This window comes from Amblyomma mixtum, chromosome 4 (assembly GCF_055824585.1).
Source record: "Amblyomma mixtum isolate Tamu chromosome 4, ASM5582458v1, whole genome shotgun sequence".
NCBI classification, from domain to species: Eukaryota; Metazoa; Arthropoda; class Arachnida; order Ixodida; family Ixodidae; genus Amblyomma; species Amblyomma mixtum.
The window spans coordinates 147828137-147848381 of NC_143015.1; the positions used below are offsets into that span (position 1 = coordinate 147828137).

Below are 20245 nucleotides of genomic sequence, written 5' to 3' on the forward strand. Positions count from 1 at the left end.
TCCTTCACAATGTACAATGGTGATAAGATGATTGTTGCATCAAGCTATTGAGGTAATTTTACTGTTTAGCTTTGATGGTGAGAAGAAAAAAACTTGCAGGAGTGTTGAAATTTGCAGAAGGAAGCAATGTTAAATGCATCAGCCTAATGTTTTGTATACACATAGAGTTTGTTATTGAAAATGCGGCGTCAGTACAAAAGTACCCTTGTACTATCGGGGACAAAAGTCTCCGGACCGCCACGCACGGTCGCCGGAGCAGCGGGGAGCGCATCGCCGCGCGCTCTCGCGGTGACGCACCTGGTGACGAGACCGACGCTGCGCGCATGCGCGTCCTTCCTTATCTGCGAGCATGCCGATTTACTCGCTCGGAGCCACCACTCGTCGGTCGTCGGGGCGCGCCGCTAGGCGCCGCTGCCGCAGTGCCACGCTGCTGACTCATCGGCGCTGTCGGGCGCCTGTCGCTCGCTTGCTCATGCTCTGGCACACGCCTATGATAACGCTCGTCTTCTCCACTTTTCAGCTCAGTGCATGAGAAGGCCGTGCTAAATAAAACAACAATTACAACGCCGCAAAAAATGAATGATCCATAGTGCCTTTCGCAATATATGCGGCCTCTTCACATTTGAACGGTCAGGCAAAACGCTGTAAACTTGAGAGCGCACGGACGAGTATTAAAGCAGTCGAATGTTGTAGGGCGAAAAAAATATAGAAAACAAGCTGTGCGGGCATAACTTAGGTCTACGCGGGCTGTGAAATAATCGTGTATGAGTGAATGCTAGCGCCAACATTTGATACCGTATCGGCTGAGGTGATGCGCGTTTTGTATTAACCCTTTATCAGGCGGGCCAGAAGTACTAACTAGGTTTCTTTGTTCGTAGAGGATGTATTATGTAGCGCCGTGGGGAACTTTCATTGAAAAGAACGTTTTCAAATTGTCTGTTACACATCGCAAAAAAGACACAGACCAAGGAAACACAACTCGGTTGTCCCTATTACAGTTGGTGGGGACTTCAGCGGCGCACACACGTATTGGGGATACCAATCGGATTCCTTCAGGACTGCACAGATCCAAGGAAGCTTTAAATATCATTCCTTTCCACCCCGATCCGATCCTTTTTACAGATAAATGTTTATTCTCTCTCTTTCAACTTTTAAACCAAATGCAGGCCTCTTCCCGCCAATGAGGTGCCAATGAAGTTGCCCGTATTCTCCTGACTTGGCTTGGTAGTATGGCCCCGGTAACCCTCGTAGGGCTGTTAAATCACATACTTGGAGTGGTGATCATACCATATTTTTACCTCCCCCGCTTCTTCGCGTCTACGGAAAATACGACGCAGCGTACTCATAAGGTCATGAGACTCTGTATGCGCTGACAATCGTTTATCTACACTCAACCCTTCTTCAGCACTGTTTACTCTCTCTGCTGTTCCCGCTACTCAAACTGCTACCACTACTGTAAATGAAGACGACCCAAACCCGGAGATAGACCTCCTGAATCTGTGGGCTGTTCGTCGCCACGCCGATCATTATGCTTCTCGTCACCCCGAGGAAGCCTCGTCTCTTCACAGAGGTACCGCACGTGCGCGGCGCTATGCAAAGCGACTAGGCAGGCGACTCTGGGCTGCATGGTGCGCCCGCCTGCTCTCTTCGCAGGGTAATCGGCATCTTTGGAGAGTGTTCCACCCCATGGAGCGTCCTTCTCAGGTTGCAGATTAGACAGTTTGCATTCGCCTCGCGCTCAATATGGTTGAGGATACAGTTGCACAATAATTTGCAAGATACATTCGCAATAGCTGGCTGCATAATTAACTAGCCTCGTTACGCCGGGGTGGAGAGACGCTGAACGCTTAATTTGCCGCCATATAGCGCGTTTTCACCTCTTGTTGTTAGTGTCCCCATCTCTATTTCAGATTCTACTGACTGCTGTCAACGGAGAATACTTCCTATTCACCGTGCGAACTCGATTGGTGCTTTGTAGACATTCAGATTGAGCAATAATAATAATAATAATAATAATAATAATAATAATAATAATAATAATAATAATAATTGGTTTTGAGAAAAGGAAATGGCGCGGTAACTGTCTCATGTATCGCGGTGAACACTGAACCGCGCCGTAAGGAAGGGATAAAGAAGGGAGCGAAAGAAGAAAGGAAGAGAAAGAGGTGCCGTAGTGGTGGAGGTCTCTGGTTAAATTTCGACCACCTGAGGATCTTTAATGTTTACTGATATCGCACAGCACACGGGCGCCTTTCTGCGTTTCGCCTCCATCGAAACGCGGCCGCCGCGGCCGGGTTTGAACCCGGGTACTCGGGCTCTGCAGCTGAGCGCCTTAACCCCTGGGCCTCCCCGTCGGGTTTTAGATTGATTGTCATAAGGGCAGTTTAGGTGCTTAGAAAACTAGATGCCAAATGCATTTAAATCTCACTGGTAGCCCAGAACTCTCCTGTAGCCAAGGGGATGGATGCCAAGTTATACTGGATGTGTTTGTGCTTTGTTTGGAAGTCTAGGTCCCCTCGCTTTTCGCTCCTCACGCAGTCTTCCAGAGAAGGCGTATAGCGTGTTGCGGCCCCGCTCGTGTGTTCCAGCCACCCATTCAAATTATACACCGTGTATATTTATTATTTATTTATTTATTTATTGTACCCTCAGGGCCCGAAGGCATTACAGAGGGGAGTGGGAATACATAAAATTTTCAGTCTAAACAGTAACAACAAGAGAAAACAAAAATAAACCAGGAATACATGACAAATTGAAAACACAGGAAGGCAATAAGATTAGAATGCAGTAGGGATATATTAAAACAGTGTGTAGAGTGATGGCCGATAGTAGCACTTGTTTCTCTTTTCTCTTCTTGGAACGCTTAACTCTCCTATCCGTTACGGTGCTGATCCAGAATGACACAACGAAAACGCTTTTTTTCCTCAATATTTTAACATCGGTAATCTTTTCGGAAATGCAAGTCATCGGCCATCTAACTTTCGCTTCGCCTCGCTTGCCGTTTGGCGAACTTAACGCTACTGCCGCTGCCTGGCAATGCATGAAGCCCTTGGCCTGGTTTTACGGCCATGTTAGATGTTCTTACCACGGTGACCGGCTGGTTGTAGGCATTGAAACAACCCGTTCTCCAGCTCGGACTTCAGTCAGAATCATGGCGCCGAAAGTGCCGCTAGAAGAAAGACGGCGCATTGTTCGTTTTTTTATAGAAGGTGTCCCCCAAAGGGAAATTTGCCGGCGCACTAATAGGTCAAGAGACACCGTGAACAGGATAATACAAGCCTATAAAAAGGATGAAGGGAGGTTAGGTGACGCCCAACGCAGCGGCAGACCTAGGGCAACGACAGAAGATGTGGACAGACAGATTGTCGCTGCGGTAGTTGCCGACCCGTTTCTCAGTGCAAAAGAACTAAAGGACGCTCTTGTTCTCAATGTTTCATGCAATACAATACGGAGGAGACTGCAGGAAGCGGGTCTTCAGAGCTGTGTGGCAGCCCAAAAGCCTCACCTCACAGATATGCAGCGCAGAGAAAGATTGGCCTTTGCACAAGCCGCTGAGCAATGGTCAGTGGAAGACTGGGGCGAAGTTGTGTTCTCAGACGAATGAACTTTCAGCACACGCTGGGGCCACCAACGGCGTGTGTGGCGACCACTCTGCTGCAGGTGAGCACGCTTAACTCTACTGCACAAAACAAACGCTCATTTCGAAGGTTAAATCTCCTACCCTGTTCGGGGCTAAAATTTTAGATACGGTAACAACTCTCCGCTAATTTTCGTCTAGCAGTGACACCCTGAAAACTCTGCGTGCAATTAGTCTATTTCATATCGCTTTTTGTAAGTATATGTAATTAGTTTTCCACTGCGTACCTCCTTGAGCTGAATTTTTGCCTTCTTCATTATGCCATGCCCAAATTATATGCATCTTTAATTAGAGAGACCTCGAACTCGGGCCAAGCTGCGTCTTCGTCCCTAAAGTACTAGCGCTCGCCTCCATACGATGTCGAAGCAAACTTATTTTTGATTTCTATTTTAATATTATTGATAATTTTACTCTAATAGACAAAGATTTGGTAGTATGCCCATGCCGGTTGCACCGTGCACTTTACTTGGGGTATGGTAGGCGTCAGGGTAGGTTCGGCCACCTTGGTTTCTATAACGCGTGCTGAAACAGAAGTTGATAAGTTTCGTAGTACACCCGTGGTGAATTTTTGCAAAGCAGAGGTAATTTTTTTACTCAGTCTAACTAGCGCTTTGGTTTTTTTGTGTGTGTAATCATGTGAGCATGCTTGTTTGGTACTGGCAAAAATACGTTCCCTTCGCTACGCCTCACTAATAGTGTCGTGTCTACGCCTTTCCTCCTTGTCCTGTCGAACTTTTTTTTTAATGATTGCGTATGCTATTTCCTCTCTTTGAGTGCAACATACATTGCTTACTGAGATAAAACATCGTTATTCTTACTTTTCTACTTTTAGGTATCTCCCGGAATACACACAAAGCATTTTTTGCAGCGGGAGGTGCACTGTAAACGTGAGCAAGGATGGGCTCGGCCCGCTTGTACGCATCGAAGGGCCATTTACGTCAGAAGAGTACTGCAACATTATCACGGACCACCTGTTGCCATTCGTTCTTGACGGCCCTTTCCCTGATGGCGTTTTTCAGTTTCAACAGGACAGAAGTCCAGTTCACACAGCCCGTAAAGTGACAGCACTGCTCGACAGCTACGTAGTGCACCAGCTAAACTGCCCCCCCCCCCCCCCCCCCCCCCAAAGGAGCTGACCTCAATTCCCTATAGAAAATGTATGGGGCCTAATTAAGCAACAACTCAGCACCCGCCGTGATGTGCCCACTACGGCCGACTCCTTAAGGGAGGCAGTGAAGGAGGAGTGGGAAGTGTTACGTGGACGACTGGATGTGATTGCATCGCTCTACAATTCAATGCCACGGCGGATAGCGCAAGTGATCGCCTTGCAGGGACATTTCACCAGTCACTAGTTGAATAAAACACTTCCAATCCATATTATTTCTGCTTCCTTCAAGTTACTGCATATTGCAATCGTAGTCCAACCAAATATTTTTCCCGTGTTTTTAACACACGCCACTAGCGTTAAGGATGACAACCGAACGCACAGCGCCTGAAACAATTCGGCAACACGTGTTCGCGCTAGCGGTGTCTCATGTACGAATTGACTGTTTGATAGCCCACTCAGAAGTGAGTTACGGCCGCGCAGCTTGTTGCCTATATTACCCAATAGCGTGTTCCGCTAAAAACCCGGCGTCGTCGGTCGTCGCCGTGTTTAGTTTAGTTTATGGGGTTTAACGTCCCAAAGCGACTAAGGCTATGAGAGACGCCGTAGTGGAGGGCTCCGGAAATTTCGACCACCTGGGGTTCTTTAACGTGCACTGACATCGCATAGTACACGGGCCTCTAGAATTTCTCCTCCAAAGAGATTCTAGCCGCCGCGGCCGGGATCGAACCCGCGTCTTTTGGGTCAGCAGCCGAGCACCATAGCCGCTGAGCCACCGCGGCGGCGGTCGTCGCCGTGTGTCAGTCGGAAAGAATACTAGAAGTTTCAAACGAAGCTGGAAAAAGAAATCTGGCACGGGGGTCCAACCTGCTCTGTTTATGATTTTGGTGCTTACGATTTTAGTAGTGTTCATGACTTTGTAAGGTGCATTGGCGATGTGTAGAGGTGTTATCATGATTAGTAATTAAATTAAATTAATTGTAGCTAAAATGATCCGCCGAATGAAAATGGCGGCGTTATGGGGCTTCATTGTACTGAAACAAATCGTGCGCATGTCAGTGAGTAGTGTAATATGTCGAAATGTGTAACCTAATGCGTGATTGGCAATTTGTGTTTGGAATAAATAAACAAAAAAGAAAGATAAAGGCGGAGAAGGCACTATTGCATCTACTCTTAAGGCCTTGAAGCGTAAGCGTCCTTCTAAAATCTTTTTTCCCCTCTCCAAAACATTACGCGCATTTATTTTCTTCGTTGCATGCAGGCGGTGCTCATTGCTCGCTTCAAGTTGAAGGCGTCTTGTCTGACCATTCTATACTGCAGGCAGGCAGCAGCGCACGACTGGCTCTCTAAATGCGCTGTTTGCGGCTTAATCGCTTCTTTATTCCTTTATTATGGCCGAAAATTGGCGACCACAAGCGAAGAGCGTTATCATAGGCGTGTGCCAGAGCATGGGCAAGCGAGCGACAGGCGCCCGACAGCGCCGATGAGTCAGCAGCGTGCCACTGCGGCAGCGGCGCCTAGCGGCGCGCCCCGACGACCGACGAGTGGTGGCTTCGAGCGAGTAAATCGGCATGCTCGCTGATAAGGAAGGACGCGCATGCGCGCAGCGTCGGTCTCGTCACCAGGTGCGTCACCGCGAGAGCGCGCGGCGATGCGCTCCCCGCTGCTCCGGCGACCGTGCGTGGCGGTCCGGAGACTTTTGTCCCCGATAGTACATTCTTCTACGGCTTGAGAACTCGCTGTTTTTTTCTTTTCATTATTTCCCAACTTGTAGCGATGTCTTGTGTGCTTGTTTGCAAGCCGGCTAAAAGGCAGAAACTGACTTAATCTCTGTGTGCTTACGTATAGGGCCCCGAGAGCGAGGCCTGGTGCGAGAACCTCTTCATCAACTACCTGTCGCGCGTCCACCGGGAGGAGGACTTCTCCTTCATCCTGCGGGGCTTCACGCGGCTCCTCAACAACCCGCTGGTGCGCACCTACCTGCCCCACTCGGCCAAGCGCATCGCCTGCCACCAGGAGCTGCTGGTGTTCTTCTGGAAGCTCTGCGACTACAACAAGGCAAGGGCATGGGCAGCTTTAGCTCTGCCAATTTACGTTCATCTCTCCTCTGTTGGAGACACTTGAGTGGTTAGCGGGAGGTTCGAGCGACCAGGTAACCCGAGTTTGTGGGTGCAGTTGTAGTTGTGCGGTCAGTGAAAAAGGCCACGCGGGACTAGAGCTGATGGGCAAAAGTTAATGCACCATGCCCTGAGACTCTTGTGGGCTAATGCTTTGTTTTGTTGTAGTTCTCAAAGTCTTTAGATGAATGGGATCATTTATCTATTCCTGTATTGAGTGCATTAGACTTGGTTTTAAAAACATGTTCATCAGATTTCACTAACGTAACATTGAACATTTTTCGCGTGTTAGTTCTTCTGGCTCTCTTTGCGATATGTGTGATATATAAATTTTAACTAGCATATGCATGTTTGTTATTATGCATTTCAAATATGAGCATTGAGTTTGCATTCTGCTTTTTTTCCTTGTTGCTCTTGTGTTTGCCCTTCTCTCTGTAATGCACATTTTCTACAAGGGCAGTGCAATTAAATGAACAAACAGTTTTTTTGTGTAGAACTTGTTGGCCTCTCTGTGCACTTGTAGAAGTTCCTGTTCTACGTGCTGAAGAGCTCGGAGGTGCTGGAGATCCTGGTGCCCACACTGTACCACCTCAACGACGCTCGCGCTGACCAGTGTGAGTAGCTGTGCCTTGTCACGTGAGATGCTCAGGAAGCTACTGTGTAATGCTATTATGGCAGAGGTTTGTACACTGTCTGGAGTGACCGTGTCATGGTGCCGCATTGATTGGAGGCCAGAGGAGAGGCTGACACCATTCAGAGAAACGAAAAACTGTAGTAAAAGGAAGGTCGTTCGTAAATGTTTCACAAAAATATGAGTTACTTCGAGGCCCCATTAAGGTGTTAGGAATTTTTCGCCCTTTTGCTGCAACATTTCTTTGCCAGCATGAGAAGCGTGTTGATGTCATCTGCGCACACATGTGCTTCTGTGTGTGTAGCTCGTGTGGGCCTGGTGCACATCGGGGTCTTCATCCTGCTGCTGCTGAGCGGAGAGCGCAACTTCGGGGTGCGGCTCAACAAGCCGTACTCGGCCAGTGTGCCCATGGACATCCCCATCTTCACGGGCACCCACGCTGACCTGCTCATCATTGTAAGTGCCCTTTTTCTGTGGACAGGAGCGTTGTGCTTTGGGGAAGCCACTGAAGTATAACGACAGTTTTCATTCAAAAAACTTTCATTGACAATCAATAGAGTCGTGGCAGCATAGTCTCAACAAAACCTTGTGAGAATTGTAGGTTTGTTGTCATTAGAGATTTGTGTGAATAGTGGAGTTAGTTTTGGTGTTAGACAATTTGATTTGAAATGTTTGTTTGCATTCAGTAGAGACTCAGCACACCTCTACTGATAGTCAGCATTAGTCAACAGGAACTTGTCAGAATTTTTCTGTGGGTTTGTTGTCGGTAGAGTTTTAAGCAGCATGATCTCAACAGAAGCTTGTCAGAATTGTGGGTTTCTTGTCATTAGAGATTTGTGTGAATAGTGGAGTTAGTTTTGATGTTAGACAATTTGATTTGAAATGTTTGTTTGCATTCAGTAGAGACTCAGCACACCTCTACTGATAGTAGCCGACATAAACTCAATAGGAACTTGTCAAAATTTTTCTGTGGGTTTGTTGTCGGTAAACTTTGAAGAATAGAATGGAGTTAGTTTTGATGTTGGAGATTTTAGCAGATATCGATGTAAAGCTTAAAGCTGGCAGTACAAGACGTCATGTGGCTCACACTTACGGCCGTGCTGGGACCTTAATTGGCCACCATCCAATCTTTGCACCAGCGTGTCTGCTTTAAGGCAAAAAAGAAAATTGGAAGAAATTGAGGTCAGCAGTTAGAGCACTATGGAGAAGAATTTGCATTTGTAACTGCTACCGAAGAACCGCGCTTCTTCACTTCACTTCACTTTATTACCTTAAAGGCCCCCAGGATTGGGGGTATTACATAAGGGGTGGGTTACATTGAAAAATCAGATTAAATAAACAAAGAGAAAACGTAAGATACAAATATTATTCGCTGTTAAAGGTAGTAGCTAAACAGTTCGCAAATGCTGATGGGCAGGTGATTGCGGCGATGTCGTGTGGAAGGCTGTTCCAGTCCTTGGCTGAGCGTGGAAAGAATGACGATGCAAATGTAGTTGTACGCGTACATGGCCGGGCTACTTGAAGGGGATGACCAATGCGGAGGGAAATGCGTGCCGGCGGATTGATGTAGGGAGGACGACGAAGTGAGCTGAAATAAAATTTGTGAAACAAGCACATACTAGTAATACGACGCCTACAAGCCAGGGATGTTAATCCTGCCTCTGCTTTTAGTGCTGATATACTGACATATGAATAACACTTCCTCTGGATTTGCCTTACATCTGCACATCACATGGCCTCTTTCTGTCCTGGGGTGATTGCAGGTGTTCCACAAGATAATCACCACTGGTCACCAGCGGCTGCAGCCTCTGTTTGACTGTCTTCTGACTATCATCGTGAATGGTGAGAGGAACGCTTCACACCATGGCTATATCAGTAGCAAATGTTGAAAAGGGGTCAGATAGAAAACTAAGCGACACTTAACCAATAGTTTGTGAGTGTTGATGTACCATTAGAAGGCATGATTGGTACTTTCTTATAATTGGTAATCCCTGCTTGCGCTGCTTGCTGCTTAGCTATTTTATGTTCTACTTGCATGTGGGAGTAGCTGTAACAAAATAGTCGCAAGAACACTGTGAAAAAGAAACTTTTGCGTGGTTTCCATGCTTTAATGCGTAGATTACGGTGGTGAGTACAGTCTCAGCAGCATATTTCTTTAACATGGAAAAGTGAAAGCATATACTGGCATAATGTGTTTAATAAGCTTTCCCTTCTGGCAAGAATAAAAGTGCAACAAGACGACACAAAGAAGGAGGAAAAACGACAGGACAGCGCCTGTCCTGTCGTTTTTCCTCCTTCTTTGTGTCGTCTTGTTGCACTTTTATTCTTGCCAGCTATGAACCAACATGCCCCTGAGAGTGTTTTACTGAAGAAGCTTTCCCTTAGAGCCAGTGCCTGTCTGCACAAACTATGCTCGGAGCACTTCTTTTTTGTATCCACAGTGAGTTTAGTTTTTTTTTTTTCTTTCATATGCAAATCACAAGGGAACATTGAAAAAGTTTCCCATAATTACGGTCTCTGTTTTGAATTGGGAACACTAAAGCTGCAGTGTTGTCATCTGTACTCATCTTCAGTCATGCATGGAGTACAATACTTTGTATTCAGTTCACGTAGAAGTACTATTGAGAAGCTGCAGTGACCTAATCATTGCCGGAATATTGTGTGAGTTTTTATGTTGTACAGGGAAATGAGAGCTTCATGTTTTCTTGTGGTCCTAACTGAGTTCCCATTGCCTGTGTGTGCGGTTTAGTGTCACCATACCTCAAGACTCTGTCCATGGTTGCCAGCACCAAGCTGCTTCATTTGCTTGAGGTGAGTGACCAGGTATTGAGATGCCATCCTTGTACAAAGTACACAGCTTGCATCACACATGGTTTGAAACAGTCTTTGTGTGCGTGCGTGTGTGCGTGCATGCGTGCGTGTGAAGTGGGGGAGGGGTTTCATATGTGTGCTAGGTGTTGAGTAGTGTCCAGATCATCCTTTTTAAAAGGATTTTACACTTTCGCCCCCTTTTCTAATCCTGCAAAACAGAAAGGAAAAAAAAAAGGCTCAAATGTGCACTGTATTGCTTCTTGCCAAGAACATGGAGGTAAAGGGAATGCGGCCACTCTTGATTGTTTATCCAGAATGTGCAGCAAACTAAAGGAGCCGCACTTACTGGCATTTAAAAGCCATTGCTAGCACTGTGCAGGAATAAAATGGCACTGAATGCCTTTCTGCTTTCAACAGAAAATTTTCTCTGCAAAAGCCCCACATATATGTGTAAAAATATTGGAGATGAATTCATGCCCGCATTTGTGGCTTTCTCGTATTTTTCACTTCCTTCGCTTGTGTCAATATACAAAGCAGCTGGTCATTGTGGTGCTGCTCTGCAGGCATTCAGCACCCCCTGGTTCCTCTACTCGAACCCCACCAACCACCACCTGGTGTTCTTTCTGCTGGAGATCTTCAACAACATCATCCAGTACCAGTTTGACGGTGAGATTGGTGACATTATACCCACCCTACCGTGGGCTCAGTTTGTTTATGCTCAGAGATATGAGATACAGAGGGGCACAGAGCATCCATAAGTTGCTGCAACTTGAAGTTTGCATGTTTGTGCAAGAATACTGTTTTAAAAAATTTTTGGCAGTAGCTCACCAAATATGGTGATTTCTGGGAATCACCACTTCATTTATACGTCATTTGTTTGCACACTTTCCACATTGCTGCCAACCACATAACTGAATGGCAAGCCTAACCTTGACTCTGGTAATACATGCTCAGTAGGTATTTTACATGTACTGTGACTTTTTATGGCAAAATGTTTTTCTTCTGTTCTCATTTGTATCGTTGTGTCTGAAGCCTTTTAGAGATTGTTGTAATTATTGTCATGGTACACCAAGATCATACCTATGAAATGGAAAAAACAAAAAACTAGTAGACTCCATGTCCACATAAAGTTCTTTTAGATGCATGCACTGGCCACATGGCTTGTGAAGAATTGTTGGTGCAGCAGGTAGGATAGCTGAGGTGCACATCGTAACCACACTTTACCTTGGTTCTGCTAGCCAGAAACTTCTACCAGCCATCCCAAGCTTTCCAATCTTTTTGCTATAGTCAGCCGCAACTCAAGAACAAAGCAGCTTTTCCCCTTCCAGACAATGGCGTCAGCCAATTCTCATGAGCCTGCTAGTGTGACAATGCAGGAAGGGGACTATCCCCAACTATGGAGGGAGGGAACTGTCCCCTTCCATCTGCCACTCCCAGCATTGTCACGTTAGCAGGGTCTTGAGAATCGGCTGACATCATTGGCTCGAAGGGGCTCGTTTGACAGGGAAATGCCGCTTTGTTCTTCAGCTGTATCTGACTATGTCTACATTTTGCTTCATTTGGTCAGTCGAAAAAAACGTGTGCTTGCATTGAGTAGGCTCAGGCAAAACACAGACTGTTGGCTGCCCTTCTAGAACGCAGTTCCCTGCTCCATTGCAGGCAACTCCAACCTGGTGTACACGGTGATCCGCAAGCGACACGTGTTCCATGCCCTGGCCAACCTGCCCACAGAGCAGGGCACCATTGAGCGCTCCCTCAGCCGGCGCTCCCGTGGGGGAGGGCCCACCCCCTCCGTCCCCACCACGCCCACCGAAGAGGCCAACCCACCCACCACAGCCACCGAGGACGAGCCCCACCCTCCGCCTGAGGAGGCCCCCTCAGCAGCCCTGAACGCCAGCCTGGCCGCCACCCCACGTATGCTGGCTGGGCATCATGCCTTGTTTCGTTTTTTTGCACTTTTGAGGATAGCACTGAGTGCCTGAAGTAGTTGAGAGGAGCTGTTGACTGACAGGGCTGAGTAAATTCAATCGCGTGGTACTCAAGCAGCACAATAATTTAGGCATGTGCAAATATATTCAGTAATTGTGAATGTTCGGTCAAATAGTAAAATGTTTGATCCAAATATTTGGCATTCTCGAAATATGCAAGAATGTCAAAGTGTTTATCTTGAGTGATTAACTTTTCTGGAACTAGTATTGCTGCATGTGGTTTTGGTTCAGCGTACCTCCTCCAAGTTGGCACCGTGGTGCGTGAACCAAAGCCGTGTGCCTGTGCTCCAGCGTGTATGCTGGAGCTGGTCTGTGCATGCTCGCGGCAACAGACGCGAGCGGGCAGAAGTGCAGTGTACAGGTCTTTGTTCCGGCGCGCTGTGTAACCAGTAGAGAGATTTAGCATAGTGTGATCCACTAAAGTGCCGCGCCACCAGTGTGGATGCATTGATTGGTCCTGATGGGGCAGGCGTTTTAAACAGCTGGCCGACGCTTGGCGTCTTGTGGCATCCTCGGGGCACTCTGTACATGTGCAATGGCTCCCCGCGGAAGAGGATTGCGCTGTGCTAAATCTAAGCCAAGTCAGCTTGGCGTAGACCAAGTGGTATTGAAGGTGATGCCAGGAGTATACACGAACTCTATAAAATATGAGGCAAGTTGCCTTCTCGAAGGAAAGGATAAAAACTTTAGGGAGGGAGTACAAGGCGTCAATTCTTTCATTCTCAAAACCAGCTCTTACCCTCTGTTTAGCTGACCCAAACCACATTCTGTTTAGTTAACATAAAATGAAACATGGTGTGCTGCTGCATAATGCATCATAGAAGTTGGTAATATCCTTTTGCAGGCCTGGAGAAAATGACAGAGCAGGCACACCCTGCATCCTCTCCGGCAGGCAGCACGGCCACGAGTCCCACCGAGAAGTCGCCACCTCGGGTGAGCAAGAACTTTGCCCGGCCTAGAGTGTGTTGTACTCTATACACCGCTTGAGGCTGTAGACCAGTGCGAGATGCTTTTTTCAAGGAGGGCAGCAAGCGTCAAACACCTGTCCGCCCACCATTTTGTTGTGTCACGTATGGTGGACTCTGGACTTCTTTTAAAATCTGATTAGGTAAGCTTATTTCTGATTGACTGGTTGTCCAGGATACAGAGGTGTATGGACTTACTGGAAGAGTAGAAGAAAATCTACACGAGGAGTAAATTGAAAATACAGCAGAAAGGCAGCGAATTTTGACCATCATCTGCTGGATGCTTGAAATGATGGAGTGCAGTAGAACTCCACTATACTATAGTAAACTCGGATATAGCAAACCTAGGATATATACTAGTAAAGTGAAACCTCGTCCTATTTCACCTTACGCAGACTACTCTACATTTTTTTTTTTTTTCATTTATAGTAACGACATCTGTAATGAAACGGTTGTAGTAAAGCGTAAAATAGTGTAGTAAAATCCGGCCGTGGCGACATACTTCCTTCGAAGTGATGACATTGCTGTGGGTAGCGACGAAGATGGCTTAACCACGAAGATTTTTAGCTGCGAGGAGAAGCCAACTTTTTGAAGGCCTTGGGGTCTTGTGGCGAAGTGTGCAGCAAGCACGGGAAAAAACAGAGGAAAACTGGCTATGAACTTAGAAAGAAGGTGGCACGGGTTGCTGAGAAAGGAAAGAGAGTAAAAATGCAGTGAGGAGTAGGGAAGGGAAGGAAATCACAAACGTTCACAGCACATGGCATCCAGGAGGCAGCAGCGGCAAGAAGTGGAGGCGACAATGCGAAGGCGGTATCGTCATGCACGAGTTTCCTAACTGTTGCCTCTTAAACAACAGAGGACACGGAAGACGACGTCGTGTTCACACAAAGCTTTGATTTTCACATTGAATGAAACTCGCGTGATATTCTTAGTCGTGGTCCGGATTTTTGCTGGTCCGGATGACTTTAATATAGGGGGGTTCTACTGTATGCAGAAGAGAGAGAGTTTTTAACGTCTGAAATGTACTCTTGCCATGTCCATGCAATGCAGCAAACTCCTTGGGTAGGCAGCTCCATCTTTTGACACTTCTCACAGTACCTGCAGCCACATATAGCCCTAAAGTTTTGAGTCCCAGGCTACTTGCCTGCAGTGCCATCTTTTGACTGAGTTCATATTTTGACTGTAGCGGCAAGAATTATTTATTGTGTGTCACCACCACTGCTTTGCCTTCTCTCCTTTCTTAAAGCCTTATCTGCCATCCCTTCCTGCACTGCTTAGTTTGGGTCAGTTACTACTGCGCCTTTCGTTTCCTCTTGAAAGAAAAAACTGGTAATCGCGCAAGAAACGAGGACATGGAAGGCGCACAGAAGACAGGACTGACACCTTCCGTGTCCTCGTTTCTTGCGCGATTACCAGTTTTTTCTTTCAGCATGAACCAACTTGCCCAAACTAGAGTTTTATTCGTTTCCTCGTATCCACCCTACCCCTGCCACCTAGCTACCACCACCAGTGAGGTAGACCTCTGCTGATCCGTTTTCTTGTTATGCAGAGTGGCTCCCGGGGTGGACCGGCATTGCAGCGTGCTGCCAGCGGCGAGGAAGAGTGGCGCGGTCCGACACCCGAGTGGGTGGCCTCGTGGAAGCAGAAGCTGCCCCTGCAGACCATCATGCGCCTGCTCCAGGTCCTGGTGCCCCAAGTGGAGAAGATCTGCATCGACAAGTGAGTTGCTGCTTTTCCTCCTCTTCACATGCCTCCCTCCTTGCACTTGTATTGAGCCTGTGTTGAGTGGAAATTTTTGTTGGTATCAGGCATCAGTGAGGCACTGTTCTGTGAACATTCTCCAGGGGGCACTGTTCCAGGGACTTGTAAGGGATATTCTCATTAGAGATGTATTCACGTGATCTATGACATACCCCGTACCATTGCGTCACCCCTCTGTGTATAAATCTTCTACAGTAGTCTTACTGGCGCTGAAGGCATACCTAATAAATAAAGAGAAACTGTCCTAGGGATTCTAAGAGAAGGTAAGCATAGCAGGGAGCGGCAGAAAGTTAGGTGGGCGGATGAGATTAAGAAGTTTGCAGGGATACGGTGGCCGCAGCTGGCAAAGGACAGAGGTTAATTGGAGAGACATGGGAGAGGCCTTTGCCCTGCAGTGGGCGTAGTCAGTCTGATGATGATGATGACTCCACATACAGTTTTCAAGACGCATTGTTTCAGGAGTTTGTTAGGCACCCTTCTGGGGACATTCTCCAAGGGTAACAGTTGCAGGGACGTTGTCTGGATAGGTTAATCAATGCTGACTTGCAGCCATCCGAAGCTGTGATTATCATCCCTCTGTGCAAAAAGTATTTCTGCTGTAACTGTCGTAAGAACAGGCACCCAATCCGAGTAGACCTCGTCAGGGGAGGCCAAAATCTGAGCACGGTTATCAAGAGGGGCTTGCTGTCCCGTGGTCACTTTACGGATGTCTAACTTCCTTGCCGTGTGCTGTGTGCGTGCAGGGGCCTGACGGACGAGAGCGAGATCCTGAAGTTCCTGCAGCATGGCACCCTGGTGGGCCTGCTGCCTGTGCCCCACCCCATCCTGATCCGCAAGTACCAGTCCAACGCGGGCACCACCATGTGGTTCCGCACCTACATGTGGGGGCTCATCTACCTCAGGTGGGCACACCTCATCGTCTGCTCGATGCCGTGCCACAATCCTATTTAGGTTTTTTAGGCTCATACTCGCGGCCATGACTCTGCCCGTCCGTTACATCTGAAGTGAGTCATAAGTAGTCACAAGTCATGACTAACTAGTCATTAACAACTTTTAAACTAATCAGTTGACTAACTGGTCATTAATCATTCACTGACTAATTAGTCATGACTAGTTAGCCATTGACCAATAATAACTAGTTAGTCATCAACTACTTAGTCACGACTAGCCAATCCAAGTCGCCCCATAGCCGCCTTGTGTGTGCCTACGTCTGTTGTCTCATTAGCAGCCAAAGTTGCGTGGCAAGGCTTTCGCCTCGCACACTTTAGATCGTCAAAGTGCCCCCTGAATTTTATTTCCCTGTTTTGCATTGCAAATGTATGTGTACAGTAGCCAATAGGTCATGAAAAAATATATATATATTATTTGTTCATTTTCTCAGAAGTGTACCATTGAGGTAGGCTGAAACCTCTGTTCGAAAAGAAAGGAAGAAGAAATGTGTGGTAATGAGGGGCAGCCTTTTAGCAGCTTCCTGGTTAAATAATTAGCACCTCTTGTACTGCCTCATGAAGTCTTTCGCTGTTTCAATTTTATTTGTTTCTTAACTCTTGCTTCAGTGCTATATTGCAATATTACTGTTTTGCCTTAAGGCTAACAGGTTTCAGTAAATGAAGATGGTAAGCTTTTTTATTGGTTGTCGCGCTAAGAAACGTTCCGCTTGCCTCCTGGACAGGAATGTGGACCCCCCCATCTGGTACGACACAGAAGTGCGGCTCTTTGAGATCCAGCGACTCTAGTCAGGCCAACACTTGCCACAACAGCCTTGAGAGACCAAAGGGAATTCCATGACCCTCGCAGTGCTCGAGCGACAGCCTCGCGCCACTCCTGCAGCATCCTAGGTGGACACCTTGTGTGCTGTGACTGACAATGCCCGGTGCTGTGTCACGAGTGCTGCCATCTGTCCCCGCTACAGCGAGCTACTGCACATCCGTGGTGCACAACTCTAGTGCAAGCTGGCATTCCCAAGGACACCTACAGATGGCTCCACAACCACCGGCAGCAACATCTGTTGGGAGCAAGGACTGTTTGTATCTTCCTGATGGTGCATTAGGCTGTGTTCTTGGTCGTGGCAGTTTGCACCATGGACTCGCCAGCACAGCAATGGAGCGCAAAACCATGCAAAAGCTCGGCAAGCGTCGCGTGGAAGCAAGTTTCCACATTTTCAAAGCTGGAAGCGTGTGTCACAGCTTCTGGCCATGGGTGCAATCGGAGCTCTTAAGCTGATGGCCATCAGTTCAATGCCCAGCATAGTTTTGGCAGGGCTGTTGTTCGGCATTGACTTCTTGGCTGCGATGTAGTTTGTCACTTTTACTATATTTTCACATGGAGGCGTAGTGCATTGCTGGGGGTATGGCCGACGCCGGCGGCTGTCAGGGCATAGTGCCACACAGCTTTTTTTCTCCTCGGACACTCGTGAATCCACGTGGAACTGATCTGCAAAACAGAAAACACATTTGAAAAGACATTGGTGAAGCAGAGTAAGAAAAAAAATCAATGGAGCACTAATATATTGCATAGTTTTTTTAGGACGAAGGGAGGGGGGGGGTACTACTATTTTTACAAATATCCTGTGCCTCTGATACACAGAGGGCTGCAAAATAGATCCTATTATCGGTTTAGCTTCATGCACCGGCCATTATAATGATATGTACACCGCGCTTAGTGTGAAATGTGGGAAGGTAGGTGCTGTTTAGTTGTGAAAGCAAGGGAAAAGGAATCGAGTGTTTTATCTCACTCCATGGTTCTTGGACGGGGGTCTTGTGCAGTACTGGTATGTATGCAGGCTCTGCTGACAAAACTGAAGGTGCGGGCACTAAATGCAGCATTGCATATGTCCTTCTAGAGAGAGTCGAAACCGCAGCACCTTTGGTGCAGAGCCTTCGGTGCAGGCCAGTTCTTATCCGCTCGGTGTCACGGCGGTCATGGCACTGTCCACCTCCTGGTCTTCCCTGCATCCCGGTCCTTCCTACTCATTGTGCCACCCCTACTGCGATTGCTAACTCTTCTGCCTCTGTCAGTGTTTTATGACTGAGGCAGCATTTCCTTCGCCATGCGACACAAAGGAAAAAAAAAGATGGAGCAGGTGAGAAACAAAAAGGATCTGCTTTTTTTTTGTTTTGTGTAATAAACCACGTTCATTTCATAGTTGCAGTCAGTTGTACTGTTTGTTACTTTAAGGGGGGACACTGGTCTCAGACCTATAGTATTTTCCTTATTTTTAGTCTAAGCCTAATGCAGCTGTATCGCCTTATTCAGTTTTTTATACTAATTTCAGATCTGAAGTTATGTTTTCTATAAGTGAATTAGTTCATATGATAATGTTAATTAGTAATTGATTAGTACCCCGGGGCAAAAAAAGGCTCAATAAAAAAATTTTTCATCCATGACTGCATAGTCTAGTGAGTAAAGAGTGCAATAACCGAAGCTGTTTTTTCATTTTGCCTTCATTAGTAATTTTACAACACTTCGAATACCAACATTCAAGGTGTAAATATTGTGTTCGGTATTATAAATATCGACTAGGATGTCATTAACTTGCGTTTGTTTCCTCACCCCCTCCGCCCGCTTCTGATCTCTTAACGTTACACCGATCATTTTTCTTTCCATACCTCGCTGTGTTGTCCTTAACTTGACTCTGTTAACCTCCACATTTCTGCCCCATAGGTGAGTACTGGTCAGATACAGCTGTAGTATACTTTTCTGTTGAAGGATATTGGTAAACTGCCATTCGTGATCCGAGAGAACCTGCCATATGCGCCCCACCCCATTCTTATTCTTCTAGTTATTTCCCTCTCATGATCCGGATCAGCTGTCACTACCTGCCCTAAGTAGACATATTTTCTAACTACTTCCAGCACCTCGCTACCAATTGCGAACTGCTGTTCCCTTGTTAGACTGCTGAACATTACTTTAATTTTCTGCATGCTAATCTTTAGACCCACTGTTCTGCTCTGCGTGTCTAACTCATTGATCATGCTTTGCAGTTCATGTCCTGAGTGACTTAGCAAGGCAATGTCATCAGCGAATCGCAGATTGCTTAGGTATTCTCTATTAACCCTTATACCCAACTGTTCCCAATTCAGGCCTTGGAATACCTCCAGTAGAGTTATGCGTGACAGTTCTGAACTGGACATGATGCAGCTGTGATGACAGTCCCTGAAAGAAGAGAGGAGTTGTTGCATTTTTGATGATGGCTGTTCTGTGAACCCATTTCTAGTCACTCCCCGCCGCGGTGGCTTAGTACTGGCTATGGTGCTCGGCTGCTGGCCCGAAAGACGTGGGTTTGATCCCGGTTGCGACGGCTGAATTTCGATGGAGGCGAAATTCTAGAGGCCCGTGTACTGTGCGATGTCAGTGCACGTTAAAGAACCCCAGGTGGTCGAAATTTCCGGAGCCCTCCACTACGGCGTCCCTCACAGCCCGAGTCGCTTTGGGACGTTGAACCCTAATAAACCATTTCTAGTCACATCTGGAGAGAGAAGAGTGGTATCAGTGTTCAAGCAAATCTCGCACAGTCCGCAAGTAAATGTACTAGTCGGTATCAAAGAGGATCACTGGGTTCTATTTTACTTATAAAATAACTGGATCACGCCACCTGATGGTCATAAAGAAGGGGCTATTCATAGAGCTTTGAAATATGTTGTATGATAGGGATCATAATCAAGCCATCTAACTTGGCACGGTAGTTTCAAAGGGAAGGCTAGTTATTGTAGATAGGGCTCGCACACCTTTTCTTTATTAAATAAAATTTTTTGCTTTTGCTACTGCATAACAGAATTTGCCTCAACAGCCTTGTGCTGATGCACTTGAGAAGAAAACCTACTGGCTGTGAAGGTGACATTCTCTGCTCTGTAAAAATTGGGTGAGATCTGCACAACAGACACAGGCTCTGTTCAAGAGCGGCAACATATGTAGGCATTCCCGCCATCCTTACCTGCTCAGAAAAGGGATTTTCATAGAGCAGGCACCAGAGTGGTTGTGGAATTTGCAGGACGAAAAAGATTTCCAGACTTCTCACCCTGCATTGCAATGAACTGACAGCGATAGCTTCAGCGCTCCTGGACTGTGAAACCGTGCGCTCCAGTGCCCACATGTGCCCAGTCTGCATGGTGTGTTCCCTGTCATGTTGTTGGTGTTGTACATTACCACAGTAGACAGGATAGCAATGTCCAGTTCATGTTGTCAAATCAGCATGACTCAGGAGATATTTCATGATGTGCTTCATGATAGC

At 46.9% G+C, this 20245-nt stretch overlaps 1 protein-coding gene across 1 annotated transcript in view; it reads left to right on the forward strand.

Moving 5' to 3' along the window:
• LOC149348688 (protein HID1) overlaps positions 1-18165 on the forward strand; it is a 34145-nt gene extending 15980 nt beyond the window's left edge. The window contains exons 9-19 of the mRNA XM_089588261.1: positions 6591-6800; positions 7383-7473; positions 7795-7946; positions 9254-9332; positions 10240-10301; positions 10865-10967; positions 11961-12215; positions 13134-13222; positions 14804-14973; positions 15759-15917; positions 16688-18165. Of these exons, the coding sequence (XP_089444387.1) occupies positions 6591-6800; positions 7383-7473; positions 7795-7946; positions 9254-9332; positions 10240-10301; positions 10865-10967; positions 11961-12215; positions 13134-13222; positions 14804-14973; positions 15759-15917; positions 16688-16751 (1434 nt within the window). The 3' untranslated portion in view covers positions 16752-18165. The remainder of the gene's footprint in view (positions 1-6590; positions 6801-7382; positions 7474-7794; positions 7947-9253; positions 9333-10239; positions 10302-10864; positions 10968-11960; positions 12216-13133; positions 13223-14803; positions 14974-15758; positions 15918-16687) is intronic.
• The last annotated feature ends 2080 nt before the right edge of the window (positions 18166-20245 follow it).